Source organism: Ursus americanus, chromosome X (genome assembly GCF_024610735.1).
Source record: "Ursus americanus isolate L20-20 chromosome X, mUrsAme1.1.p, whole genome shotgun sequence".
In the NCBI taxonomy this organism is placed as follows: domain Eukaryota; kingdom Metazoa; phylum Chordata; class Mammalia; order Carnivora; family Ursidae; genus Ursus; species Ursus americanus.
The window spans coordinates 40,029,445-40,055,938 of NC_142164.1; the positions used below are offsets into that span (position 1 = coordinate 40,029,445).

A 26,494-nucleotide genomic window follows, 5' to 3' on the forward strand; every position below is an offset into this window, starting at 1 on the left:
CCGCACTCCGTTTGTCTTACCCTTTTCCACCAGACAGGCAAATTCTGGAGGATTTTGTCGCCCAGCCCCCCGCGCAGGGTGAAATCTCGGGAAGGAGAGGACCCTGCCTCACTCGGTGGGGACAGAAAGGGCACTCGCTTTCCTTTGGAGCAAGGGGACAGGAGGAAGACAGCATGGAGGAAAATAAGAAAGAAAAGAAAAAGGACAAAAACTGGCCCCGGCAAGGGGGTTGATGGGGCACAATGTAGTAGCTGCACTCACCCGGGTGAGACATGGGGATGACCTCATTGCGCGTCCCTGGGAAGTTAAAGATGACGGCTCCAGACGCCCCTCTCTCGTAAGCCAGATGGATCTTGTCGGCGAAGGTGCAGCCCCCGCCGCGCTGGATGAGGGCCAACCAAGAGACCTGCACGGTGCTTCCCCAGTCCCCTGGGACCGTGGGTACCGTGAAATTCGTGTGCGGGTTACAGGCGTTGAGCGCCCCCGGCCCGTCGGGCGGCACCAGGACCCCAGCCACAGGCTCGAGCGGCGAATCCTGGCCGTACACGCCCTCCTCGCTCAGCTCCCACACTGTGCGGTTCACTCCGGTGTGCGGAACCCGCCAGGACACGTTGAGGTACGCGGTCCACACCGCCTCGGCTCCCCGGGAGCCGGGGGCATGGGGGCTCAGAGCCAGCAGGAAGCACCACGCCAGGAATCGGGAAAAGCCGCAGCCGCCGCGGCACAAGACCCCGGCCCCGGGCGGCGGCCCCATGGCGCGCGCGCTCTGCTGTTCCCGAGGGCCCCTGGCACGCGCCCTCCCGGCTCTCGGCAGGACCCCGGCCTGGCCCAGGTGCGCGCCAGGTGGGGAGGGGGCGGGGAGGGGCCGGCGCGCGGGGGAGCAAGGTGGGAGCCGCGGGGCACGTAGCGTCGGGCCGAGCGGTTGCGGCAGATGCAGCTCTTCGCAGCTGCTGTCCTCTCCGCTACTGCTGCGGCCGCGTCGGGCTCTGGGGCTTTAGCAAGAAGCTCCGCCCAGACGACTGGGGGTAGAGGTGGCTGGGAGGGAGGAAAGGACACTGCGGGATCCGCCTCTTAAAAGGGTAACGGGATGGGCAGGCGTTAGAGTAGGCTCTCAGGCTGTGTGGCCAGGTGTGTGGCGGCGTGTTTAAAAAAAAAAAAAAGAAGAAGGACAGGCCAGGAACTAGAGAATCTGCGACCAGAAAAGCTCTCCGGTAGGATCCGGGTCCGTTTTGGATTGCGAGAATGGGTTTTTCGCTCCGAACATTTGCCTAAAGGCCGTTTCAGGTTTAAGGTGCCAGAATGTCCAAGGACTTCTAAAAACCACAGATCCGAAGGGTCTGAGCTGGAGTTATGGGATTTTTGGGTAGGTGGGTGGTGCTGGGGGCAGGCTGTTTATTGATTCTCTAGAGGGGGGAGAGTCAGGAAAAGCGTGTTGTTACTTTTGGGGGGGGGACGGAGGAGGAACCTTTCTCCTTTCCTGCTCCAGACAGCCGTCATACCTGGGTATTTTCTTACGCTTACCTCATGCTAAATAGACTGACTGCATCAGAAGTCCCTTCTGAAAGTAATCTTAGTCCTCAGAAAAGAGTTACCCTTTCCATACACCTCAAAACCAAGCCTCTTTTCTTCATCTTCCAGAAACCGGGTTTACCCAAATCTATGCATCTGTACCATTCCTAACCTTAACTACACAATCCTTCCCCATTTCCCACCAACTGAAAGGAGCCTGACTCACCTTGGGGATTCACTCATGGCACTATTACATTATGATTCCTCCTTCCTTTAACTGTATAAGTTTTATCTACCCTGTCAATTATTGCGTTTAATAGGTGCTCCAGAAAAATGCATTGGTTTAAACTGAATTAATACACCTGTTGTATGACAGCGATGGATAACTTTGGACCCTGGGTAAATTACTTCTCTGTGCCTCAGTTTCCTCATCATCTGTAAAATGGGGATAATAATATTACCTACCTCATAAAGTTATTCAGACGATTAAATGAGTTCATACATGTAAAGTACTCAGAACAGTGCTTAACAGAGTGTAAAAAATACATCTGTTCAATACTATTATTACTAAACAGAGTCAGGGACCCCACCATACCTTTTAAATAATCTTAAAGTTGTCACTTTGAGATAAAAATCAGAGAAAATGATGTTCAGGATGTTTTAGCCACTTTTTCACTTCGAAGGGATATAATTCACTTTATCCAGCCCAGCGCTTGTTAAATTCCTGATCAATCACTCCCCTCAGTCCCTGGCCCAACATTTACTTAATCAATATTATTCCCAAAGATTAAGCATGGGACAGTTCTTCACTTGATACTCTTATGTCTTGAGAGAAACCTAGAGGAAAATCAACACCATAACTAAACAGCCCCCAGAATCCAAATAAATGGGCAGTTCTGTGAAGCATGAGCCCTATATACTGAAAAGGACGTTATGTTAGAGGTCAAGGCTGGTATGGGAGGCCAATAGCATGGCACCCCCAACTACTGATGATGTTAATCTCTGGGATAAAAATTACCTAGGGGGAAAGGAAAGAAAGGGTAGGATGGATCATCTCTAAGAAATGGTACAGTTCTAGAAATTGTCTGAATTTCTTGGTGAAGAACACTCAAAATTCAATAAATATTGCCTGCATGGCAATCAACTATATTGTACTTTAAAGAAACACTGTGTTTAAAATTAAAGAGATCTGTTATAAGGCATCTACAAAAATGAAGTTTGGAGAGATATTTGTTAGTATCTATTCTTAAATATTTACGGCACATCAACTATATGCCAGACATGGGCTAAGCATTGGGGTAAAAAAAAATCCAATAAGACATTAACTCTGCTGTCAAAAAATTCATAAATTAGCTTTGATGAGACAAACAAGCAAACTGATAGTTGCAATATAGAGTGCTATATGTATATAGTGTAAATGCTATGACAGAGGTGTGCACAGGGCAGTAATGAGTAACAGAAAAGAGGAACCTCACCCAGACTGGGAAGTAAGGAAAAACTGCCCAGAGGAGGTTGCACTTGTGCTGAGCTTGAGAGGGTTAGCCTTCCTAGGCTGAGAATAATACAAGGGAATGAATGCACTGGGGCATGAAACTGACAATGTTGGGAGACAGCAAGAACAACAGGCTCTATAAACACAAAATGGTTGGAACCCAGAGTACAAGACATAAAGTTCTACAGGTACACAGAAGTCAGTTCTTGAGAGTCCTTTCATTTAAGCTAGGGAGTTTGGACTTTATCCAAAAGCAAGGAGTAATACAATCAGGGTTTACGCATGGAGTAATATAATCGGATCTGAATTGGAGAGATCATTATGGCTTCTCTGTGGATAATAGATTGGAAGGGACAAGACTAGCAGCAGGGAGCCCAGAGAGATTTTTGGTAATGGTCCAGATAAGAGATGAAGGTGGCCCAGCCGAGACCCAGGAGATGAAGAGAAGTGGAGAGATTGGAAATGTATTTTGGAGGACAAAAGAGAGGAATGAGTTAGGGATTGCTCTGAGGTTTTTGGCTTGGAAGACTGGAAGGCATTCAATAGGGAGGAGAGTTTTAAATGTGTAGAAAGGTTAGGAGGAGAGGTGAGCTCAGTGTAGACCTGTTGATCTTGCGGTGCCTATGATGTAACTAAGTAACACCGTCTGTTGGGCCGTTGGATTTTCTGATTACTGAACACCTACCAAGTGCAAGCTATTGGAGAGATGTAGGTATAGAGAGACAAAAAAAAAAAAAAAGAAAAGAAAAGAAAAAGAAAAAAAAAAGTTCCCTGCCCTCAATGAGTTCGCAGTTTAGTAGGAAAGTCAGAGGTAAACAGGTAAATAACAGTACAGTTTAATAAATGTTATGACTGAGAAAAACATGGGGTGCTATGGCAACATGGGTGTGGCTGAGTCTTTAAGAACAAATGGAGTTAATCAAGCAAAGAAAGTAAGGATATTCAGGCAGAGGCAATAGTCTGTTCCTTGAAAACACCAGGAGCATTCAGGGAACTAACGTTAATTAGTCATGTGTGGCTGGGATGCAAGCGGCAAAGGGAGAGCCAGGGTAAGTGAAACTGGTCAAGTAGGTTGTGCCAGAACATGAAGAGTTTAGAAAATTGTGCTAAAGAGTGTGGACTCAGTGCGTATGTGCATACCTGCGTGCGCACACACGCACACACACATAAAGTGAATATGGCAAAATGATAACAACTGTTGAGTCTAGATGGTGGGTCTGTAGGTACTCACTGTACTATTTTTTCAACTCGTCTCTGTATTTTAAGCATTTTGCAATGATGAGTTTTAAATTGTGAATTTATATGGAAGTCAGTGGAGCAAATAGATGATTATTGTCAGACCTAGGCTTAAATGGAGCATCTGGGTTGTACGAGGACAAGATGGGAGGCAGAGCGACTAGTGAGGAAGCTAACTTCCACAGCACTATTTGGGAGGTCTAGCCCAGTTGTGGAGATGGAGGTGTCGGACAATCATAGCTTCAAGACATGAACCGTTAAAATCATCCTGTGAACTCCCCTTGCTATGAGTCTGTTCTCACCAAGCAACCTTATTATCCCTTTAGTGCCTCATGTAAATATGCCTACAGGGAGATAATGCACTGATCAGCAAACACTAGTATCTGGTCCACTTGGAAGTTATACTTCTCATTATAAATTAATCAGTTGGCATTCTGGCCTATATATTGGTCTCTTGGGACTTTGGTGAAGTGCGAGTCAGGCCCCAGGAGCCCGGTCTCTGGTTATACTACCAATCAAATTTCAAAGCCTACAAAGCTAGGAACCAGACTGCGCATCATGACTGCATCAAAGTCCTTCCCCTCTGTGGGGACTTGTCTGGATAACTCCATGGCTTTCTCCAATCCTGTGCCTCTGTCTCGCTGTGATTTCTTTTCAAACTGCAACAGAGCCCTGCTGCTAACAATGCAGTCTGTGGATCAGGGACATCAGCATCAGCAGGGAGCTTGTGAGACATGAAGAACCTCGGGTCCCACCCCAGACCTGCTGAGTCAGAACCCACGTTTTAACAAGATCCCCAGGTGATTTGTACACGTACGTATGTTCGAGAAGCCCTGGGGTAGACCAGAGTATTCCTGATGGGTAGGCAGCACCTAGCCTCTACCTGAACACTCCCAGTGTCAGAGTTTACCACCTGCCAGAGCATTGCATCCTGAGTAGTGCTACACTTTTCTTGCTGGAAAGTTCGTGTAAGTGCAGTTTGATTTTGTTTCAGTCCCAGGACCTCACCTTATTCATATATATACATTTCCTTATGCCCTCAAACCAAATGTCCTAGCCCTAGATGTGTTCCCTCGGGGTCCTACCATCTCCAAGGCTAATTAATAACAGCTACTGTTCATTGAGCGTTTACTATGTACTTTACATGTGTTATCTCATTTAATTCTCACAATCATCCATTATTATCCCCATTTGCAGGAGAGGAAACTGGCTCAGAGAGAACTAGCAACCTGCCTAAGGTCATATAACTAGTCACAGAACCAGGATTCCAGTGCAGTTCTGCATTAACAGCTGATAACAACTCAGTATCTTCCCGCTGGAGGGTGGCATTCACATTCTAACATTGCCTTATACCAAAGGAAGTTCAAGTGAAATGTTTCTTGTACGCATTTCAGGCACTGTAACCGTGAGGGAGACACACTTGGGCCAGGAGCCTTTTTGAATTCCTCAAATCCTACCACAAAGGCTCACCCTGCCAAATATTTGTATCAGCAATACTGGAATGAAAGCTGCCCTGAGCGGTGCACTATCTAATAATGAACTAATAAGCAGAGCAGCATCCTGCAAAAGCAACAGCAGGGCTCCACTGTGGCCGACTAAGTTTCCAGGCACACTGAGTCTGCAGAGGCACAGAGATGGACGATAGCGTTCAGCCTTTAATATGTCTGCAAGAAATGAGACATCACATCTGGCTTCTTACCATTAGATAAATGGCAAGGCACCATCTGGGACAAATAGTGTCCTGGCATCTAAGCAATGTTGTGGCTAGGCAACTCCACAACATAGGTGTAGAGAATGCACAGAGAAGGGATGGTAACACATTTCTGCTCTAGGCAGCTGTTCTGTGGATAGCAAGAAGAAATTGATGGGGGATGTGGAGAGAGCGAGCAGCTGCACCAAACCAAAAGCCCCAAATGGGATGGTGCAGGATACTTTAAAATGACATCACTTCTGAGTGCAGGTACATCTCAGTCAGCTCAAGTGGGTGTACTGCTATTAGAAAACAGGGGATCTTTTTTAAACCAAGCTTTCATGCACTCAAAGAAAAGACAGAATTTCAGAGAGGGGTTTTACAACAGTGCGGCTGCTATGTCTGAAGTAGTCTTCTCATATCCATAACGTTAATAGCTACCATCGAGAACATACCATAGGCCAGGTACTTTCTACCTGTAAGTATTATATGCTGCCTGTTACAGAAGAAGAAACTGAGGCTCAGGTTAAGTAACTTGCTGAAGTCACCCATGGTAACCAAATGACAGAATTGGAATTTGACCCCATGTCTTAGTACAAAGCTACACTCTTCCCATTACACTCACTTGCCACTCTATCCAACAGCGCCTTCAAAAATAGAGGTAGAAAGGCAATGTATTTATTGAGAACCTACTACGCACCAGACACTTTACGTGCCTTAATTCTATCTGTTGGTTCTTACAACAGGTGATAAAATCCCATTATAATAATTAGAATTTTCATTTTTCTTCAGATGAGGAAGATGAAGCTCAGAAAGGTACAGTATCTTGCCAAAGGTCACACAGCCAGTCTGTGGCAGAGTTGGAACTCACATTGGGAGTATGACTTCAAATTCTATGCCATTTTCGCTCTGCCGTACTACCTCTCCACATACGTGGTAAGGATATCATTAGAGGGTGGAAGGAATGGGTATTTTTTTCCTTTTTTTAAATTATGTTCAGTTAGCCACTGTGTAGTACATCATTAGTTTTTGATGTAGTGTTCAATGATTCATTAGTTGCATATTACACCCAGTGCTCATCATAACACAATAAGGAACGGGCATTTTTACAGCCACATCCAGTGACATACTTTAGTATTCTAAGAATCCCCTCACCAGAGTGCCCTGATTTCCTGCTGTGCAGCCCCCAAATTCCTAAACCGAGATTATGAAAGTACGTTTAGTCAAGTGCTTCATTGTCATTTATAAATGCCTGCATCTTCCGTTGAGCACACTCACACTCATGAGTGTGTGGAGAGGAGTGCCTGAAAATGTGTCACATGCAGAAAGGGCATTTCGTGTCCACTGATGAAAACTGGTACAGAAAGGAATTGTACCGATGGAGGACAGTGCAGAAAATCTGTGCTTAAACTGGGTCGACTTGGTTGCTACTGGGGGATCAGACTAGCTATCTTGAGTTTGGAGAGATGATTGAGGGGATCCCGGATTGCTAAAGAGGAACAAGGGTGGGGAAGAGCCCAAGGTATGGGGAGAAGGAAGGGCTTCAAGGGAACATTGGGCAGGGCCGGTGTTGGTGGGTGGGGGGCGGGAAATGACAGGGGAATGGTTTTTACCCTCCACTGCCAGTATCAGGACAGCCTAGTTGGGAAACTCATCTGGTCTCAGGCAGTCTCCTCTCTTTCCTTTTCAGGTTTGTTAAGACAAAGATTTCAAAAGCATTAAATCTGTGACCATAAGAGATTTACATATATGCTATTGGAAGACAGGAAAATAATTACTTGGGAGAAAATGGGAGAGAAAAATGTGGTTTTTTAAAAAGATTTTATTTACTTATTTGTCAGGGAGAGAGAGAGAGCGCGCACAAGAAGGGGTAGCGGCAGGCTCCCCGCTGAGCAAGGAGCCCGATGTGGACTTTATCCCAGGACCCCGAGATCATGACCTGAGCCGAAGGCAGATGGTTAACCAACTGAACTACCCAGGCGTCCTGAGAAAAATGTTTTTAATGATATGAAGTCTACAGATATGAACACATATCTGAACTTTACTTCCAACCCATTCCTGCTACTTAGTAGACTAGATTCACAGAACTCGCCCATTCCAGCCTTTGTTGTCATTTTTAACTTTGCTGTTGACTGGTTATGTGACACTGAGGAAGTTTCTCTTTCTTCTTGCTCAACTACAAAACAGGGATAATAATAATGCAAAATTACATAGCTATACTTTGAACCACGTAATGTTCCCTCAGATTAAAGCCTAACAAATCAGATCGTATATCTGAAGAAGTATTTCTGATCTTGCCACTGCCTCGGACAAATGACAGAAGGGAGTGGGCCTGGCAGGTGAGGATAGGATCCGTTTGCTAAGTTAGGAAGGAGGGGAGTTCTTAAAAATGTACACGGGCTGTGAGGCTTTTGTTTAACCTACAGACAGAATGGGATTCATTTTTTTAAATAGGAACATAATTTGCTAATTCCCAGTAGACCTGGGATTTCTGAAAAGCAATTTAAGAATAGGGGTGCCTGGGTGGCACAGCGGTTAAGCGTCTGCCTTCGGCTCAGGGAGTGATCCCGGCGTTATGGGATCGAGCCCCACATCAGGCTCCTCTGCTATGAGCCTGCTTCTTCCTCTCCCACTCCCTCTGCTTGTGTTCCCTCTCTCGCTGGCTGTCTCTATCTCTGTCAAATAAATAAATAAAATCTAAAAAAAAAAAAGAATAAACATACTGATATTGTATCACAATCACCTACTGAGGCCAAGGCTTGCTTTTTTAGAAGCTCAAGTCTGCCTGAGTGTGGGCAAAGGCAGCCTTTGTATTCCAAGGGGCAAAGTCACAAATTCACAGCTGCCAACTATATGCATTAGGATTAGCCACAGCTGGCCAGGGCTCAAAACTGATCAATAACATGTAGTCAACAAGTAGTCGGCAATAAATGACCGGGCGCTATCACACAGTTGAGACAACTGAAATCGGCTGGCTTACCACTCATAACTCACGCAGTAATTAAGTTCTGTCACACCAGAATTAGGTAAGTGCTATGGTTATATTGGTTGCAGCAACTAGACAAGGGACAAGCAGGCCTTCAACAAAAGGGTATTTTGTGGCTACAAAACTTACTTTGGTTTGACTTCATCACAAATCAGTGTAAAGCCTAGAAACTTTAATGAGGAAAAATGCTACTGGGAACATCCGAAGGAAAAAAAAAATGTCCAGATCCACTGGAATCTACAAAATCACTTCTCCCTTAGCTGACAATCTTCCAATTAGCAGGGGGCAGGTTCACTTTTTTTCTAAGTTGTCTCTGCGTAACTTTGGGGGCAGACAGCATCAGTATACTTCATGTTCTTCATAGCGAACTAGTTCAGACGCGGAAGTCAGTGACTGCTTAATATTCTGGATGTTGTCAACTCTGGAGCCACAGAAAGCCTTTCACCAGAGGCAATGAAGTGGCTCAGTAATGTTTGCTCTTCGCGAGGGAAAAAAAAAAAAAGAGCAGAAATTGAAAGCCTGAAGCTCTTGTTTGTTTGAAGAAGAGGCTCATCAAGTTTACCTTCAATAATCCCACCAGTTCATTAAATGTCTTCGTTTTTCTGAGGTGGGGATGGCCGAGGTGTTTAGAGACCTGACGGGAGCAGATGTTTGCGCCCTACACCCGGGGTTTACGGCACAGCACCCTGCTGATTTCAGGACCTGCTATTTGGTTGGATTCAAGATGGGATGAAAACTTCACACACATTTCAAGAAGGTGGCTATCTTCAATCAGTGCTTTCAGTTATGCCCCTCATAGGCATTTTCAGCAGAGATTTCTAAGTTCCAAAACAGAGGTAATAGTAAAAAAAAAAAAAAAAGTGTATTTATGCCTGCTTTCTTTTTTTCACAGAATCTTACTCCTGTCACTGCAATTTGTATTAGGTAGCAGTGAACAAGCAAAGAAGAAGCAGACTTTCTGGGGGGGAAAGTGCCAGATTAATTCCACCCGATCACTGCAGTCAGTATATAAATTTAGGAATGAAACATTTTTACTAACATTGACCCTTTGGGCTGTCTGACATACAAAATTGTAAGCAGTGAGTATCATTGGGCATGCAGGAATTATAATTTTCTCATTTGGAGTTTCAGTAATTAAAAAGAAAATTAATCTGTTCTCTAACTTATTCAGTAGAATAATAAATTTTGGGGGGCACCTGGGTGGTTCAGTCAGTTAAGCATCTGCCTTCAGCTCAGGTCATGATCCCCAGGGTCCTGGGATGGAGCCCCATGCCCGTTAGGCTCCCTGCTCAGCAGGGGAGCCTGCTTCTCACTCTCCCTCTCCCTCTGCCCCTCCCCCTGCTTGTGCTCTCTCCCGTGCTCACTCACCGTCTCAAACAAATAATCTTAAAAAAAAAACAAATAATAAACTTTTTTAGAGCTTTTCATGTCTACAAAGTCTTATGACAGTTGCCGGGGAAGATAAAAAGATCAATGCAACATGGTCCCTCCATTAAGTATCTCAGGCTACTGGGGGTAAATTGTATCAAGAAAAATGTGGGTCCTCTCTTTGTTTTTGCCTGCATGCATCTAGATTATCAGCAATACAAGCTTTAATTGAAAGCTTTGTCCAATCTCAAATGTCTACTAATGGAGAAGTGATATTAATTTTCTCTTAGACTATTGTAAATAGCCTTCTAATTGACCTCCCTGCTTTTTTGTCTCTTGCCCACTCCACATCATCTTTCATCATACTGCCGTATTATGCTTTCTGAAACATAGCTATGATTCTGTCACTTCTCATTGTATATTGAATAAAATATAAATTTTTTTTAAAGATTTTATTTATTTATTTGACAGAGATAGAGACAGCCAGCGAAAGAGGGAACACAAGCAGGGGGAGTGGGAGAGGAAGAAGCAGGCTTATAACGGAGGAGCCTGATGTGGGGCTCGATCCCAAAACGCCGGGATCACGCCCTGAGCCAAAGGCAGACGCTTAACCGCTGTGCCACCCAGGCGCCCCTAAAATATAAATTTCTAAACTTGAAAGGCTAGCCCTTCCACAATCGAGGTCCATCTGACTACTGCTTCCTTTATGACTCCACTGTACCTGACCTGACCTGTATTATATAGATAGCATCTTCCAGAGTCTGCCACATTTATTTTCCTACATATCTATCACTTCCATCAGAGACTGAGTTCCTTGAGAGGAGAGGCCGCAGATTTTTCTTCTTTGTAACCCCAGCTCTTACCCTGACACATTAGAGTAAGTTTGAAGAACAAGTAAATGGCTGGCCAGAACTGAAGGGCAGACTGTCTATCTGGTATGAATTTCTCCCATTGTTTTTCTTAAGGTATAATTTACATACTGTAAAACTCACCCTTTCTACTGTATAGTTCTGCAAGCTCTGACAAACATACGTTGTGTAGCCACGACCACAATCAAGACACAAAACACTCTCATCACTCCCCAACTTCCCTTGTGTTATGCCTTTATAGTCAAAACCCTGCCCCCTACCCTTACCCTGGCAACCCCTAGTCTGTTTTCTGTCCCTATGGTTTCGCTTTTTCCAGAATGTCAGATAAATGGAGTCATTCAGTATGTAGCTTTTTGTGTCTAACTTCTTTCACTTAGCAAAATGCATTTGAGATTCATCCATGTTATTGCGTTGGCATGACATTTAAACAAAAGAGTTGTCAAAGAGATGGGTGCTGTGAGGGGTTACAAAGTCCTGTGTGAGTATAGAGGCAGGAATGTTTGCTTCTGACTCAAGGAATTAGAGGAGATTTCATGAAGAAAGTAACATCTGAGCAGGGCCTTAAGGGACAGGTGGGGTTTTCATAGGTATGAATGGCGAGGGAAGATGTAGCAGTAAAGGATATAGCAGGAACAAAAGCTCGGAGTCCAGAAAGAGCAGAGTGGATTTAGAAAACATTGTTTTACTTTGGTTAGCGCTCAAGAGGAAGAGTAGTGGGAGACAGGCCAGAAAAGGTAGGTTAGGGCTTTTTTGACCTTGAATACATATTTAGGCATTTGGTCTTGATTTTATGAGGCAGTAGTCGGCCATTGCAGGTTTTTGATTCAGACTCTGCTTTGAGGAGGGTGGTACTTCTGCCTGCAGGTGATTACGCCGCCCCGCCAGAGCTGAAGTAGATTGCTGTTCTCTGTCAGGGTGAGAATACATCTGTGACTCTTAAAACGGGGCAACAAATGACATCGAAATATATCAAAAGCACACCAAAGATATAAAATATCTGCACTAATGGTACTTGCTAGAATATGTATTCATGACATGACTGAATCCAACACCTACAAAAAGCTCCCTTATCTCTCCATTCATTTGTATTCTCTCGATTCTCTCTATAGTCGAGGTATCAAAAAGCCAAGTATTGTTCCTGGATCCTCTTTTCCTAATTCTCCACAGAAACATCTTCACAGAGGTAAGAATTTACATTAGGGCTTCTATCTTAGCAGATAGCCAATAAACAAGTCCCAACTTAACAGCATTAGTTTCTTTTGTAAAACCATATTACCCACCAGTATTACCCGAATTTCTGCGTAAAAAGAACCTCTTCCTATTTTGGATGATTTTTCTCTGAGACAAGAACAGACATTTGACCAAAGGGGATATGCAGATGGCAAATAAGCACAGGAGATGTTCAACATCCGTAGCCATTAGGGAAATGCAAATTAAAACCACAATGTGATATCACTGCAAGCGTCCCAGAATGGCTTAAAAAAAATGGTAACACTAAATGATGACGAGGATGTGGAGAAACTGGATCACATATACACATACATTGTTGATGGGAACGTAAAACGGCACAGCCAATCTGGAAAGCAGTCTGGTCGTTTCCTTTTTTTTTTTTTTTTTTAAGATTTTATTTATTTATTTGAGAGAGCACGAAAGCCAGAGAAAGCATGAGAGGGGGAAAAGGACAGAAGGAGAGGGAGAAGCAGACAGGGAACCTGATGTGTAGCTGGATCCCAGGACTCTGGGATCATGACCTGAGCTGAAGGCAGATGCTTAACTAACTGAGCCACCCAGGCACCCCTCTTGAACAAGTCTGGCAGTTTCTTATAAAACTAAGCATGCAACTACCACATGACTCAGCAATTTCAGTCATGAGCCTTTATCTCAGATAAATGAAAAATTATGGTCACTAAAACCTGAATACGAATGTTCATAGCAGCTTCATTCATAATTGCCCAAACTGGAAACAATCCAGATGTTCTTCAATAGATGAATGATTAAACTGTGGTACAGCCATACCCTGGAATACTACTCAGTAATAAAAAGGAATGAGCTATGAATATATGGAACAATCTGGATGAAGCTCTAGAGAATTATGCTGAGTTAAAAAAAAAAAAGTCAATCCCCAAAGGCTACATATAGTATGATTCCGTTTATATAACGTTTTTGAGATGAAAATATTATAGTAATGGAGAACAGATTAGTGGTTTCCCAGAGTTAAAGACAGCGTGTGGGGCGGAGGTGTGGGTGGGTATAAAAGGGCAACACGAAGGAGCCTATAGTGATGCAGTTGCTCCGAATCTTGACTGTGGTGATGGTCACACAAACCTACAGACGTGATAAAATTACATAGCACATGCAAATAAGTGCCTTAAAACTAGTAAAATCCAAAGAAGATGGGTGGATAGTATCAATGTCAATTTCCTGGTTGTGCTCTTGTACTCTAGTTACTTAAGGTAATACCACTGGGGATATCTGGATGAATGGTATAGGATATCTCTCTTTCTTTTTTTTTTTCCTTTTTTTATTATGTTATCTCTATTTCTTACAACTGCACGTGAATCTACAATTTTCTCAAAATAAAAAGTTTTTTAATGAGAGGAATAGGTGTTTGTTGTAGAAATGTATACTGCATTGCTTGAATTAGCTTCAGGAAATTATTTTTGTTTTTTTGCCAAGGAATTCGAATGTTTTCTTACAGCATTAAAAAAAAACCCAACAGTAAAATTCACCATGTTTCTAGTTTCAGCTATGTTGCCAGGAAACAAGGAGCTCAAAGAGGGCAACTACTTCTGCTTCTGCTAGAGTAGTTCTAAACCTTTTTTAAGAGTCAGAGCTACTTCTGAAAATTTGATGAAACTCATGTACAGAATAAATGAGCACACACAGTTTTGTGCCCAATTTCAAGGGGTTTTATGGGCCTCATGAAGTTTATCCAATGACCCCATGTTAATGTTGGTCTACTGCTCTACTGTTCTATATGGTAGCCAATAGCCCCATGTGACTAAAATGAAATAAAATAAAAAATTCAGTTCTTCAGTCACATTAGCCATATTTCAAGTGCTCAAAGGCCACAGGTAGCTAGTTGTGGCAGAGACAGAACTGAACGTTCTAGTGAACTGAGTTGCTGTAGAACATTTAGAATAAGATTTACTTTATTTTTTTAAAAAGCAATTCCATGTACTTATAACTTCAAGGATACTTCAGCCGCATGAAGACCCTGTGTGATCCACCTGTGCACCTCCAAGGACCCCTCCCCCCAGCCTAAGAACCTCCTCTTTAGACGGATTCTATTTTATCCATAAATGTTTTCTTTTCTTTTGGGTTTAACCAAGGGACTAATTTAAATCCCCTTTGAATTAAGTAGGCTATAGACCAAAATTATTATCATTTCAATTATTATATACAATGGCAGAAGAAGACAGGGTTGGCATTTGCAAGTAGGAAGCATTGTTTCAAGTGCATGAAGTACTTTTGGAGGAGAATATAGGTACAGATGAATAGATATTAGATAGTCAAGAGTCAGATTCATCTACATAATAGCAAAACAATCCATTAAAAGTGGAACATTCAGTTGCTTTGTTCAACTAGGATCTTTTATTTATTTTAGTGTCGTGCACACATATCACACTAACTGTGGCAAAGGTTATTAAAATAGAAAGAGGGGGGAGAACAAGAGTTTAAATCCTGTGATGGGAAAAGAAATAACTGAGTTGAGCAATATTTCATTTTTAAATTTTTTAGATTTAAATTCAAAGTAGCTAACGTATAGTGTGTTAGTAGTTTCAGGGGTAGAATTTAGCGGTTCATCAGTTGCATAGAACACCTAGGCTCATCACATCACAAGTGCCCTCCATAATGCCCATCACCCACTTATCCCATCTGCCCACCCACCTCCCCTCCAGCAACCCTCAGTTTGTTCCCTAGAGTTTTAAGAGTCTCTTATGGCTTGCCTCCCTCTCTGTGGGGGGATTGTATGAGAGCACTCTTACTTTATTTTTCCTCCCCTTCCCCTCCTCATACTTTAAGATGACAGTAACAAGCTGAAAAGAGTGTAAGAGGAAAGCACCATACAGTACATCCTTAGTTTTTGCTGTAGTGTTCCATGATTCATTATTTGTGTATAACACCCAGTGCTCCATGCAATACATGCCCTCCTTAATACCCCTCCCCGGGCTAGCCTATCCCCCCACTCCCCTCCCCTCTAAAACCCTCAGTTTGTTTCCCGAAGTCCATAGTCTTTCATGGTTCGTCTCCCCCTCTGATTTCCCCCCTTCATTTCCCCCTTCCTTCTCCTAATGTCCTCTTGTTGGTGGGAATGCAAGTTGGTGCAGCCACTTTGGAAAACCATGTGGAGGTTCCTCAAAAAGTTAAAAATAGAGCTACCCTATGACCCAGCAATGCACTACTAGGTATTTATCCCAAAGATACAAATGTATTGATCTGAAGGGGCATCTGCACCCCAATGTTTATTTGACAGAGATAGAGACAGCCAGCGAGAGAGGGAACACAAGCAGGGGGGAGTGGGAGAGGAAGAAGCAGGCTCATAGCAGAGGAGCCTGACGTGGGGCTCGATCCCATAACGCCGGGATCACGCCCTGAGCCGAAGGCAGACGCCTAACCGCTGTGCCACCCAGGTGCCCCAGAAGAATTATATTCTTAAAACGTAAACAATATCCTTACCTTCCTGGTTTTCTCCTTCAAATATTGAAATCATTTTTTTTCTTTTCTGAATTGAAATTCATTTTCCACCTAAAGCTAGGTACACACCAGAATTATTTTGAATGTATAGTTTTCTCAGGGTCATTGTTTCTCAGTCTCCTACAAAAGAATTGAGTTTGATCTCAATTATAGATACTAGTAGATGGGAAGCAGTGATGTAGATAACACAAAACAACAGACGATCAAAAGACACTTGGGGTTGGCTTTGAAATCCTTTCTTCAGCGCGTTTTCATTTTATGTTTTACTCAGGCATTCCCTTCAGACCCATAAGAGGTGACTCTGAAGTAGCATGAGTGATCAAAGACAGTTAGCCTCAGATCTCAACGGTGCCAGCGGACTAGCTGCATCCAGATAATTAAATTAATGGCATAACTTAGCATATTTATATTCTGTGTATCACCTTACCCCCGTGAGCATGTAACCACTAAAGAAAATCAATAGACTCATGGGTCTTATTCATTCCGGGAATTTATTTACATCTTCAAGGTGCTTGGTTTTAAAGTAATCAATTAGATTGATTTTTGTTTTGTTCAAATCTGTTTGGCTGACCTTGCCTAACCGAGTATCTTGGTGTTTTCTTAATTGAAAGAGTTGCCATGTGGTGTCAAAAGACATTGGAAACTTTGATTCAGATGCCAATATAGCATGTTACTATTTAAATATGCTTAAGTACCAAGGTGTTTGGATTAGGCATAAAAATGCTCAACGTGCCCTCTGCTGGGCCTTTCTAATGTTGGAGCAGAAAAATGCTGTGTCATCTGGTTGTGCAGTGGGTTGAGGAAAGGAATTCCCCTGTAACTACTACATGCAATGAATAAACCATAAATATCAATTCACAGGTCTTTCTGGAATGGATAAGTGTGGCTCACTTAGTTTCAAAAGGAAGATTTAAAATGCCATCTAGATGCAAAGAAACCAAAACTTTGTTATGTGCTTAGGAAATCCTCTGTGTTTTATGAAATGAAATAATTTTATTGTCAGGTAATCTCTCCATAAATATGCAAACCAACTAAATAATTCTACCATCATTACATTATTGTATAATTATTACATTATTATACAACTATATTAGACAACTCAGTCATTCTGCCACAAGAGGACAGCTGTATAATACAATATATTATACAACTCAGTCATTCTGCCACAAGAGGACAGCTGTGAGGAGGTGAATTTGAATTCAAGATTTTTTGCAGGATTTGCAAAGATGCATTTCCATCTACTACCCTCAGCCCCGTGGTTTTATCTGAGGCCCGATCTTATAAATCAGTAAGTATTCCCATAAATTAAGTGGGTGGTTTGCTTATGAAGAAGACTGGGGAATTAGACTCAGTGTTTTCTTTGGCAGAAGTTATTTATATATTTTTCTTGGATCAAAATATTTTTTAACATTTCCTGTGGTAAAGTAACAAGTACCCAGCAACTGTCTTCCAGACAACAACCTTTACAGTCAGTGGGGTTGTACACAACTCAGTTGTGTAAATTATACACATAGCCACATTTTAGTTGACCACATTTTCCTGCTTATAGGTTCAAAAGAAGCAAATCCTGAAACTACACGGAATCTAGAGAGACTATTGTTTCTACTCTCCCCAGCGCCAACTGGCACTCAAAAAATAGAACTGGCCAGAATATAGCTGGCTAGTTTCTTTATGAATTTCTCCCTAAGGCACAAAGATCAGCTTCTCACACCCCTGGGAATCTAAAAGGTTTTCATTTTATCACACTGAAAATTCTTCTGGACTATTTCAGTCAGTGCTTTCAATTAAATCATTGTTCTCTGAGTTTTCTAAAACATTGTCCTCAGTTGCTTACACCATTATTAAATAATAACAGGTGCAAAACTAATGCTTGGAGCACTAGAAATTTGCCTTTTGCTGTGTTAGTTCTCACTGCTTTCCTTCTGGTATGGATGTTAGTGCCATGTCAAAGACGGGTGAAACTGACGTAAGGCCAGGAAAACAAGTATATTTAAAGGAATTGGGATTATACATTTTTTCATATTTCAGTAGAACATGGTGCTTTACTGTTTAGCTTCTCAGAAATCAGAATACCATCTATGCAGTAATTAAGGGTAAGAGTTTTTGTCTGTTTTTGCCATCTTGTTTGGCAGAAGGCAAAAAAATCTTGAATCACCCTTCTACTCTGAGTAATGTTTTCTTTGTTTAAAGTGCAAAAGGGTATTGTGACTTCAGAAGACATTCTTAGAGAATATACTCTCTCCGAGATCTTAGGTCTTACTGTAAAGAAATGGAAGTATCCCCATAAGAAGTTATACCATAAAATGTCCCAGATGAATGTAAAAAAAAAAACCCATAAAACACTGCAACTTCATGTTTTTAAAATGTAATTACAGGCTAAGGGCACAGACCATTAAACGGAAGCCTAAAGTCCCAGATTTGTAATGTATTACTGCTTGAAGGAGACACATTTTGTCAGTATTTACCACTTCACTAACATTTTAAGTATTCATAGAGTGAGGATTAACGGGCTGTGGACAAGTATTTCTTCAGAGAACTATTAATAGTATGTCCAATAGTTTAAACAGTTTTCGGAAACAATGTGGATATTCTTTTAGATTTAACTTTGTTTTCATTGCTAGAAGTACAGTCCAAGCATACAGAATAAAGAAAATAGAACTCTACTTTCATTATGACATTATTTTGCAAATAGAGTAGAACTTTACTAAATCAGACTTGCTCGAAGTTGGCAAGTTCTATAATTGGAATTACAGAACATAGAAAGATTTCGTTATTTTGGAGAAAGGCTAGCAGTCATTCTATGATGAAAGGGAATTCATGGTGTCTCTAAATTCTGCACTGGGAACAGTTACCTTGAATGAGAAAACCAATTTTTCTAGTGCCTTAGGAAATATTCATTTACATAAAAGCAATTGGACTATTAATTAAAACCATTTCCATTGTTCTTTTAAACAGAGTCCTATATTTCATCAGCTTTGATTACATTACTATAGATGTCTAAAACGCTATTTAAAACAATACCCTTCCATAGTTCATTGATTTCCTGTCAGATAGGCCTTCCTCTGAAAGTTTTAACAAAATACAAAATGCAGCTTTATTATTTTCGAGTAATACAATAACACAAATGAATTGCTACTAAAATCATGCCAAAGAGAAGCACTGCTGGATGTCCTTTAATGAAGGCAAAGACTGTTTGCCCGAAAATGGTTGCTTTTATGTACTGCTTTAACAAGAGTTTCTATTCTCTGAAGGCACTTAATCATTTCCCCACTCCTTTAAGTGCCAATGCCAGATTTTTAACTTAGATCAAACACTGGTGAGAATTGATGTGGGTTTTAGTACACTCTTCCCAAATCCACAGAGTACGACGCAGATCGCTACATCTGCAATAGCTCATACAACTAAGTGAAAGAGTGATGTCAATTTCACAGAACTGTGCAGCGACACGAGGCCTGTGCTGGAATCTGGTTGCTTCACTCCATGACCCTGTGTGGGTGTAAGCTCTCTGTGTAGGTGTGTGAATCACTGGTGGTAATCTAGGCAGTTCCTATTGCCAGAGCTTTATATAGAAACAGCCCAACAAAGAAGTCATGTCCCCAGCTGCCAGCTGAAGGTGAGACACCAGATAGCTTCAGGGAGAGCTGATAGAAAAAGAACACCGTTAATAGCCAGCAAGGCTGTCAGCAAGCTGAGGAACCCCAAAATTTCTGGTGTGACCACACTCCATTGGCTAGAGAGAGAATCGGGAAGTCGGTAATATTTATTGGGAAGGGCATATACTCCCCTTTGCAGCCTTGTTCATTCATTCATTCATCACCGAAGGCCCAGTGTTCGTCGCTGTGCTCAGTGCTGTGTACCTGGAGATGAATGAGACGAGGTCCCCGGACCTCCAGCAGTCTGCTACTGCGTCCAGGTCACGTCTTATCCTATCCGATACTTTGCTCTCAATTCACTGTCAACGATTTAGTCCCTACTGTGGGTATCAGTTGTGAAGGTGAAGATGTTACCTTTCCCAGGAGCACGTTCCTTTTAAACAGGGCCTCAAAAACCCTAGAGCTTTTTAACACCCAAAGGAATGCCGCTTTCATGATGGATGGAATTTCAGATATCACAGGGAGGAGGGTCTTGTTGGGCAGGGGAAATCCTGGGACACAACAAATCACATCACACAGGTGACTGGCTCTCAAATCCTCTCCAAGACTCAAAAAGTGAAGTCGTTCTCAAAACTCAAAGGCAATGCCCCCCCCCCCATTGACAGAAAAAAAAAGATTATAGCGGTAAGAAACATTGACATTCAACTTTGCCATTAGTAAAAAAGCCAAAGAGTCAATACCACTGACTGAGAATTAAATGGATGATATAAAGCAAATAGAAGGCAACTTCATGTAGCGAACAGTTTAATCCTATATTGATCCTAAATTAGACCTATATTTAGTCCTATGTTGTTCAAGAGGGCACAACCAGGAACAACGTGTGAAAAGATAGAGGGAGGTACATTTTGGTGTAGTTTGAAAACTAACCTCCTGAAAACTTAAGCTGTCCAGAAATGAACTGAGTTGCCTGCCTGGTGAGATGATGAGATCTCTGTCGCCGAAGGTGCTCAAATAGTAAATGGATGGCCACCAGATGGAACAGTAGTTGAAGGGATTCGTGACGTACATGGAAGACATACTCTTTTATGTTTGCTCTGTGAATCTATTAGTCTAAGATAGTTAGGAATCCAGGAGGGACACAAATAATACTTAAGAATACAGACAAATAGGCAAAAAGCAAATTAATGTGACCCACGTTTATAAGCGTTGGCTAGGTGCCAAAGAATGGAGAGATCAGGTAAACTGTTCGTTGGGAAAGGCTTTGAATAGGACATACCTTTCATCCAAGACTTTAAAGTGAGAAAGAGACATGGACAAGCAACGAAGAGGTAGAATAAACCAAGAAGGGGGATGCCTTCATCAGCGTTATCTTACTACTGCCACCATTTTTTGTGTCTACTATAGAATAGCTACCATGCTAGCTGCTTTCTTTACACGTGCTTTCTTTCTTTCTTTCTTTCTTTCTTTCTTTCTTTCTTTCTTTCTTTCTTTCTTTCTTCTTTCTTTCTTTCTTTCTTTCCATGTGCCCTTCCTTCCTTCCTTCCTTCCTTCCTTCCTTCCTTCCTTCCTTCCTTCCTTCTTTACCAGAGGGAGAGAGAACACAAGTGCAGGGGTGGGGGCAGAGGGAGAGGGAGAAGCAGACTCCACTCCTGAATAGGGAGCCCAATATGGGGCTTGATCCCAGGACTTCGGGATCATGACCTGAGCTGAATGCAGACGCTTAATCGACTGAGCCACCCAGGAGCCCCTACGTGTGCTATTTCATTTAGTCTTTACCACCACTTGGTAAAGTAGTACTGTAGTATTCCCATTTTACAGATGAGATGTCTGAACTGAGAAGACTGGAATCCAGAGAGGTTAATAACTTGTCCAAGATCACACAGCTAGAAAATAAATAGTAGGTCTGCTATTCAAACCCAGGTCCATCTCCCTACAAAGCCCTTGCCCTGAATCACTACCACATTCCACTGCTTCTCGTTAAACCCATGCTGTATGCTAGAGGGCTTAGAGAGAACTATGACATGTAAAATGTGGCAAGGCAGGACACATAGCTGGCCCTCAGTCAATATTTGTTGAGTGGGTAAGTAAACCCCCTGCTTTTTAGATGAAAAAAAACCCCCACATTTTTATGTCTTATTTTATTCCCATAGAGCTTATTGCTACAGAGCTTCCCCGGGCCCAGGCTATGGCTATGTAAACAAGAACAAATAGCTCCCCAGGGCTTCCTACGCTAGGGTTTAACCTCAGGTATCATGGAGTAATATGCATCAGGTTAGAGCCCTCGTCTTTCTCTTTAGGCCTTCTTGAATTCCTCTTGTGGAGCCAAAGGGCTGCGGTTTTCAGGGGAGAAAGGATATGTTTGTGAAATGGTCAGAGAAACTATACATCTTCCTTTAGCCAAAATGCAACTTAGCCTTCTCTCCATCTGAGTTCTGTTCCAAAAATTCTCCACAGAGCCCTTTGGTAAATACGGCCTTTCTGTATCTTCTGGCTTTTTGACAAGACTAATTTTTTTTTTAAAGAGCATTTGCCTCTATGTTTGGAATGGTACTAAATTCCTCAGAATCAACCCCTGTGGCCTCCAACTGCAGCTAATCTTACCATGTATAAGTTACTGAGCATTTAAATGCTGGTTATCTCCTGCAGGAGGCTAATAAAAATAATCAGTGAAAAATTATTTTGAAAAATGGTCATTTGGTCCATGTAGACATTTTTAGAGCTAAAATAATGTCAAACATCCTATTTGACTGATTATACACTCCTCCTCCTCCTCCTTCTCCTCCTCTGCTGAATCGACTGCTTTGAGGAAAAGAACTCAATTTCCATTTCCATTTAAAAGCTAAAAATATACACAAGCAAATGTAGATTGGATTTAATTCAATTCTGGAATGCAGGGCATCCAGGCATTTAATGATTGCAATTTTGACATCCTAAGGCCTTGACTAGGTTTCTATCAGTTTTTACTAAAATCCTAATCTCCTCAATGCAGGGATAGGTAATTAGCATTAGTCATAACAAACAGATCATTTCCCAGGACATTTGATTGATTAAAATGGCCTGAAAGAATTTGTCGTGTGCTCCTTCTTTATAATGATTTCACATTTTTATACAACATCCTCCAAATACTCAGGTAACACTCAATTCAAGCCCCAACTTGCACCTGATTTCAGACGTTAAAGCAGTTCCATTTGGAACCTTCCGGCTGGTTAGTTTGACATTCAGGCCATTCAGCACCTGCTAACCTTCCACTGTATTCCCCCTCCCTGCCCAAGCATGAACACACCCCTCCCTCGCCCTTGTAATCTGCAGCCACAGCTCTGGGACCCTTCTGGTCTAAATTCTCTCATATTTTTTTTTATCTCTACCATATTCAGCTCTGCCCTTCTCAGCTCCTCCAAGAGCGCCCGCTCTCTTGTGAATCATTCTCTTACCTTCTGTGTGCACTGCCAGCCTTCTACACTGCTCCCCCAAGTCCTGGCCTTGTTTGAGATACCTTGATTCCAGAATTTAGTTTGAAACCTTTACACTGTATGCCACCTGGTCTCACATTCCAGCCATCCTTAGTTATTAGCCCAGTTGGAAGCTAATTTCATTCATATTCAGTCCTGTTCTCCCCTCTCTATACTGCTTGTTCTTCCACTGCTCCCCTCCTGGAAGTTTCCACTGTGTCTTCAAGATCTCTGGCTCCCTTACACATGCTTCACAGGTACAGTTTTCTCAGATCTCTTCAGTGAGGGTTATATGAAGGCTTATGCCGTTTCTCTGTGGTCCCCGACCTATCTTCCTGCCCCTGAAGATACCACTTCTTCCATTACTTTCAGTAGAGGCAGCTCATCCTTCTGTACCCCACATATTTCAGGGCTATAAGGGGTTTTCTTACTCCCACGTGGGTTCCAGACCACTGTCCCCTCACCCTCATGAATAAATCCCCAGTTTCCTGGAGACTCGTGGGTAGTCAAGGGATTCATGGCACTTGGTTTGACCACCTTCTATGTCTTCCCGGCCTGTTTAGTCATAGACCAACATCCCAGGCATTCGCCTGCACATATGAAGACTGTCGTTTGCATCACAGTCATCCTTTCCACGCTAAGTCCTTCCATCACCCAATACTCTGGACTCATTGTGATCCAACTTCAGGGAACTGGACCTCCTTTCCACTTCAGTCACCCCACTGCCATGGCCATACTCTGGCTGTTATCATCATCCTGATCTACTGAACTTCGGAAACCCTAACAGAAATGCCCCACTTTCTGATGGCCTACCCTGTTGCTCTCCTTGTTTATTAAAACAAAATTTTATTTATTTATTTATTTATTTATTTATTTATTTATTTATTTATTTATGTGTGAGAGAGAGAGAGCGCTCGTCCTTTTAATATGCCCACTACTGATCTTTGACTTCTGTGCTAACATCTTCGCTAACTTTAACATCCATGCCGATGACCCGTCCAATACTCTGACCTCATAATTTCTTAATTGCTTCAACTCCAATAACCTTAATGCTGCTTTTTTTTTAAGATTTTTATTTATTTATTTGTCAAAGAGAGAGATAGAGCACGAACAGCGTGAGCGGCAGGCAGAGGGAGAAGCAGGCTCCCCGCTGAGCAGGGAGCCTGGCGTGGGACTTGATCCCAGGACCCTGGAATCATGACCTGAGCTGAAGGCAGCCACTTAACTGAATGAGCCACCCAGGCGCCCCTTAACTCTTTGATTATAGTGTCATATGCTGCCTTCTACAAATTGTATACATGTCAGTTCTTCCTACTACATTTTCCTCCTCCAGGGCATTGATCATGTTTTTTGTGCTATTTTTGTACGGGGCCTTGCATAGTATATGCTCACTAGAGAGGAAGTATCATGTACTAAATGAGATCACAGACTCTAGAGTCAGGATATTAGGGTCCAGACCTCATTTTGCAACCTATGGGCTGCATGACCATGGGGAAGTTAACTCACCTCTCTATGCCTCAGTTTCCTTATATATAAAATGGAGATACTAACACTATGTATCTCATGGAGTTGCTGAGATGATTACACTTAGAAGAAAACTTGGTACATAGCTAATAAAATACTATTACCAATCGCCTCCATAAAGGGCAAGCAAAAACAGATTTTAATAGGAATTAGGTGCAATATTAAAAGAAAAAAGAGCTCCACTTATTAGGAATAATGATACTGAGAGATAGTCATTTAAAATGGAAATGGAAAGCAAGTGAATTATTAAGCAAATTTTCATCTCTCTCTATTTGTACCGCCCACCAAGGAGATGCCAATGTTATTTATTGATTTTTGCCAGAGACTGGTTTATTTGACCACATGGTGTCACTGTCATTGCATGGTGAAGTCATTAGAAGGTAATGCTGAGAATATGTTATTAAAAATTTGGATAAAAATATGATCTACATCTAAAAATCCAAAAAGTCATAACTAACATTATTATAATTTTAAACACTTATGTGATTGTGGCAGGTCCTGAGTGTGGGTGGAATAGGTTGTTGCTGGCATGATGTGATGAACGATTCTCTAACATCCAATTTCCTCAAATTTACTGTTGCATGGTTCTGCCAAAGGTCCTGTTATTATCACCAGTTGGAAATCGGGTTTGTTCACGAAAATCATGTTGTTTCCAGGGGCAACGAGTGAAGTTCCCTCCTGGATACTTCATCAAACCAGTTCCTGCATATCTAACCATTCTCTAAATGAGTAGGACATAGGATTTGCGAGTTTAGATGGAAATGGGTAGGATTGATTTACATGAAGTCCGTGCTGCCTAGGGAAGGTAGGCTTCAGTAACAGGAGAGGGGTAGCTGGGGTAAGAGGAATTAGGAACCATGGATTGCCGAAAAGAGAGGGAGAGAGTACTTAAGAGGAACTAGCCTATTTGTACAATCCCACTCAGGCATTTCTCTGCATGTATTCACACACACACACACACACACACGTAATAATTATCGGTAATGTTGGGGAAAATCAATGTCCTGGCAGCAAATCATAATATAATAAATAAACATTAAAAGCTTCAGAGGAAGAGGCCAAGAGTTAAGCAAAGAATATGTTAATGAACAAATTACTCTTACAAAATATTTCTTGATTTTAAAATGGAGAGAAGGGAGATAAAATATACTTTAAAGACCTCATAATGAATTGACTCATTCCCCCCCACCGAAACCAGCATCCAGAGACACTGTACCCTTGTCTTCCCCATAAAAAGATAAACTCTTATGTAATTATGTATGTATGTGCTTCTATGGAGCCAGAGGAGGGAAGAGAGACAGAGAGATATATATGAGAGAGAGGTACCAAAACCCTGTTACTGTAAGCTAGGTTTTATTAAGGCTTGCGAAGTTTGCAGTTTCATGAATTCCAAGCATAGCTGAGGTATTTTCCAGACCTAACATGTTATGTATTTGTTAGTACATCTCATGATCAAACCAGTTTTTAAAATAACTGCATCATTATTTTTTTAAAGAGCATTTTTTAAAAGATATATTTACTTACTTGAGAGAGAAATGGGCAGAGGGAGAGAGGAGAGAGAATCCCAAGCAGACTCCCCTCTGGGCGTGAGCCCGATGCAGGTCTCGATCTCACTACCCCGAGATCATGACCTGAGCTGAAACCAAGAGTAGGACGCTTAACTGACTATACCACTCAGGCGCCCCTAACTGTGTCATTCTTTATTTAACTTGTGGTACAATGTGATTGTCAAATATTTTGTGAATAAACCTGTCTTTTTTTGCCCATGTTTTTCTATTTTACATCTGTTTCTACATTTATTATTCACTACTGTTCACTTTATCTAGTTTTAATAAACAATTTTTCTAATTTGTCAAAAGGCTTTTACATTTTGTTTGTGTCTTACAACTTGACACTCAGAGTTGTATGTGTAAGCAACAAAAATGTTTTCAACACTTTAATTCAAGGTACAAATAAAATTATGTCTGAAAAAAGGAAAAACAAAACTGTTCCTTTTACTTATTATTTCATTGTATCACTTTATTATTTTCCCTAAGCTGACTGTAAACTATTGGATTTTCCTTTGGGTCATATTCTACAA

General features: G+C 42.0%; 1 protein-coding gene across 2 annotated transcripts in view; it reads right to left on the bottom strand.

The window, feature by feature from the left end:
- The window catches only part of RNF128 (ring finger protein 128), a 93,570-nt gene that overhangs the window by 56,059 nt on the left and 11,017 nt on the right, over window positions 1-26,494 (bottom strand). The window contains exon 1 of one of the 2 annotated variants that reach the window (XM_087860011.1): window positions 262-986. The exons of the other annotated variant lie outside the window; for it this stretch is intronic. Within the exon in view, the coding sequence (XP_087716137.1) occupies window positions 262-754 (493 nt within the window). The 5' untranslated portion in view covers window positions 755-986. Of the gene's footprint in view, window positions 1-261; window positions 987-26,494 lie in introns of those variants that run through there. 2 annotated transcript variants of the gene reach the window in all.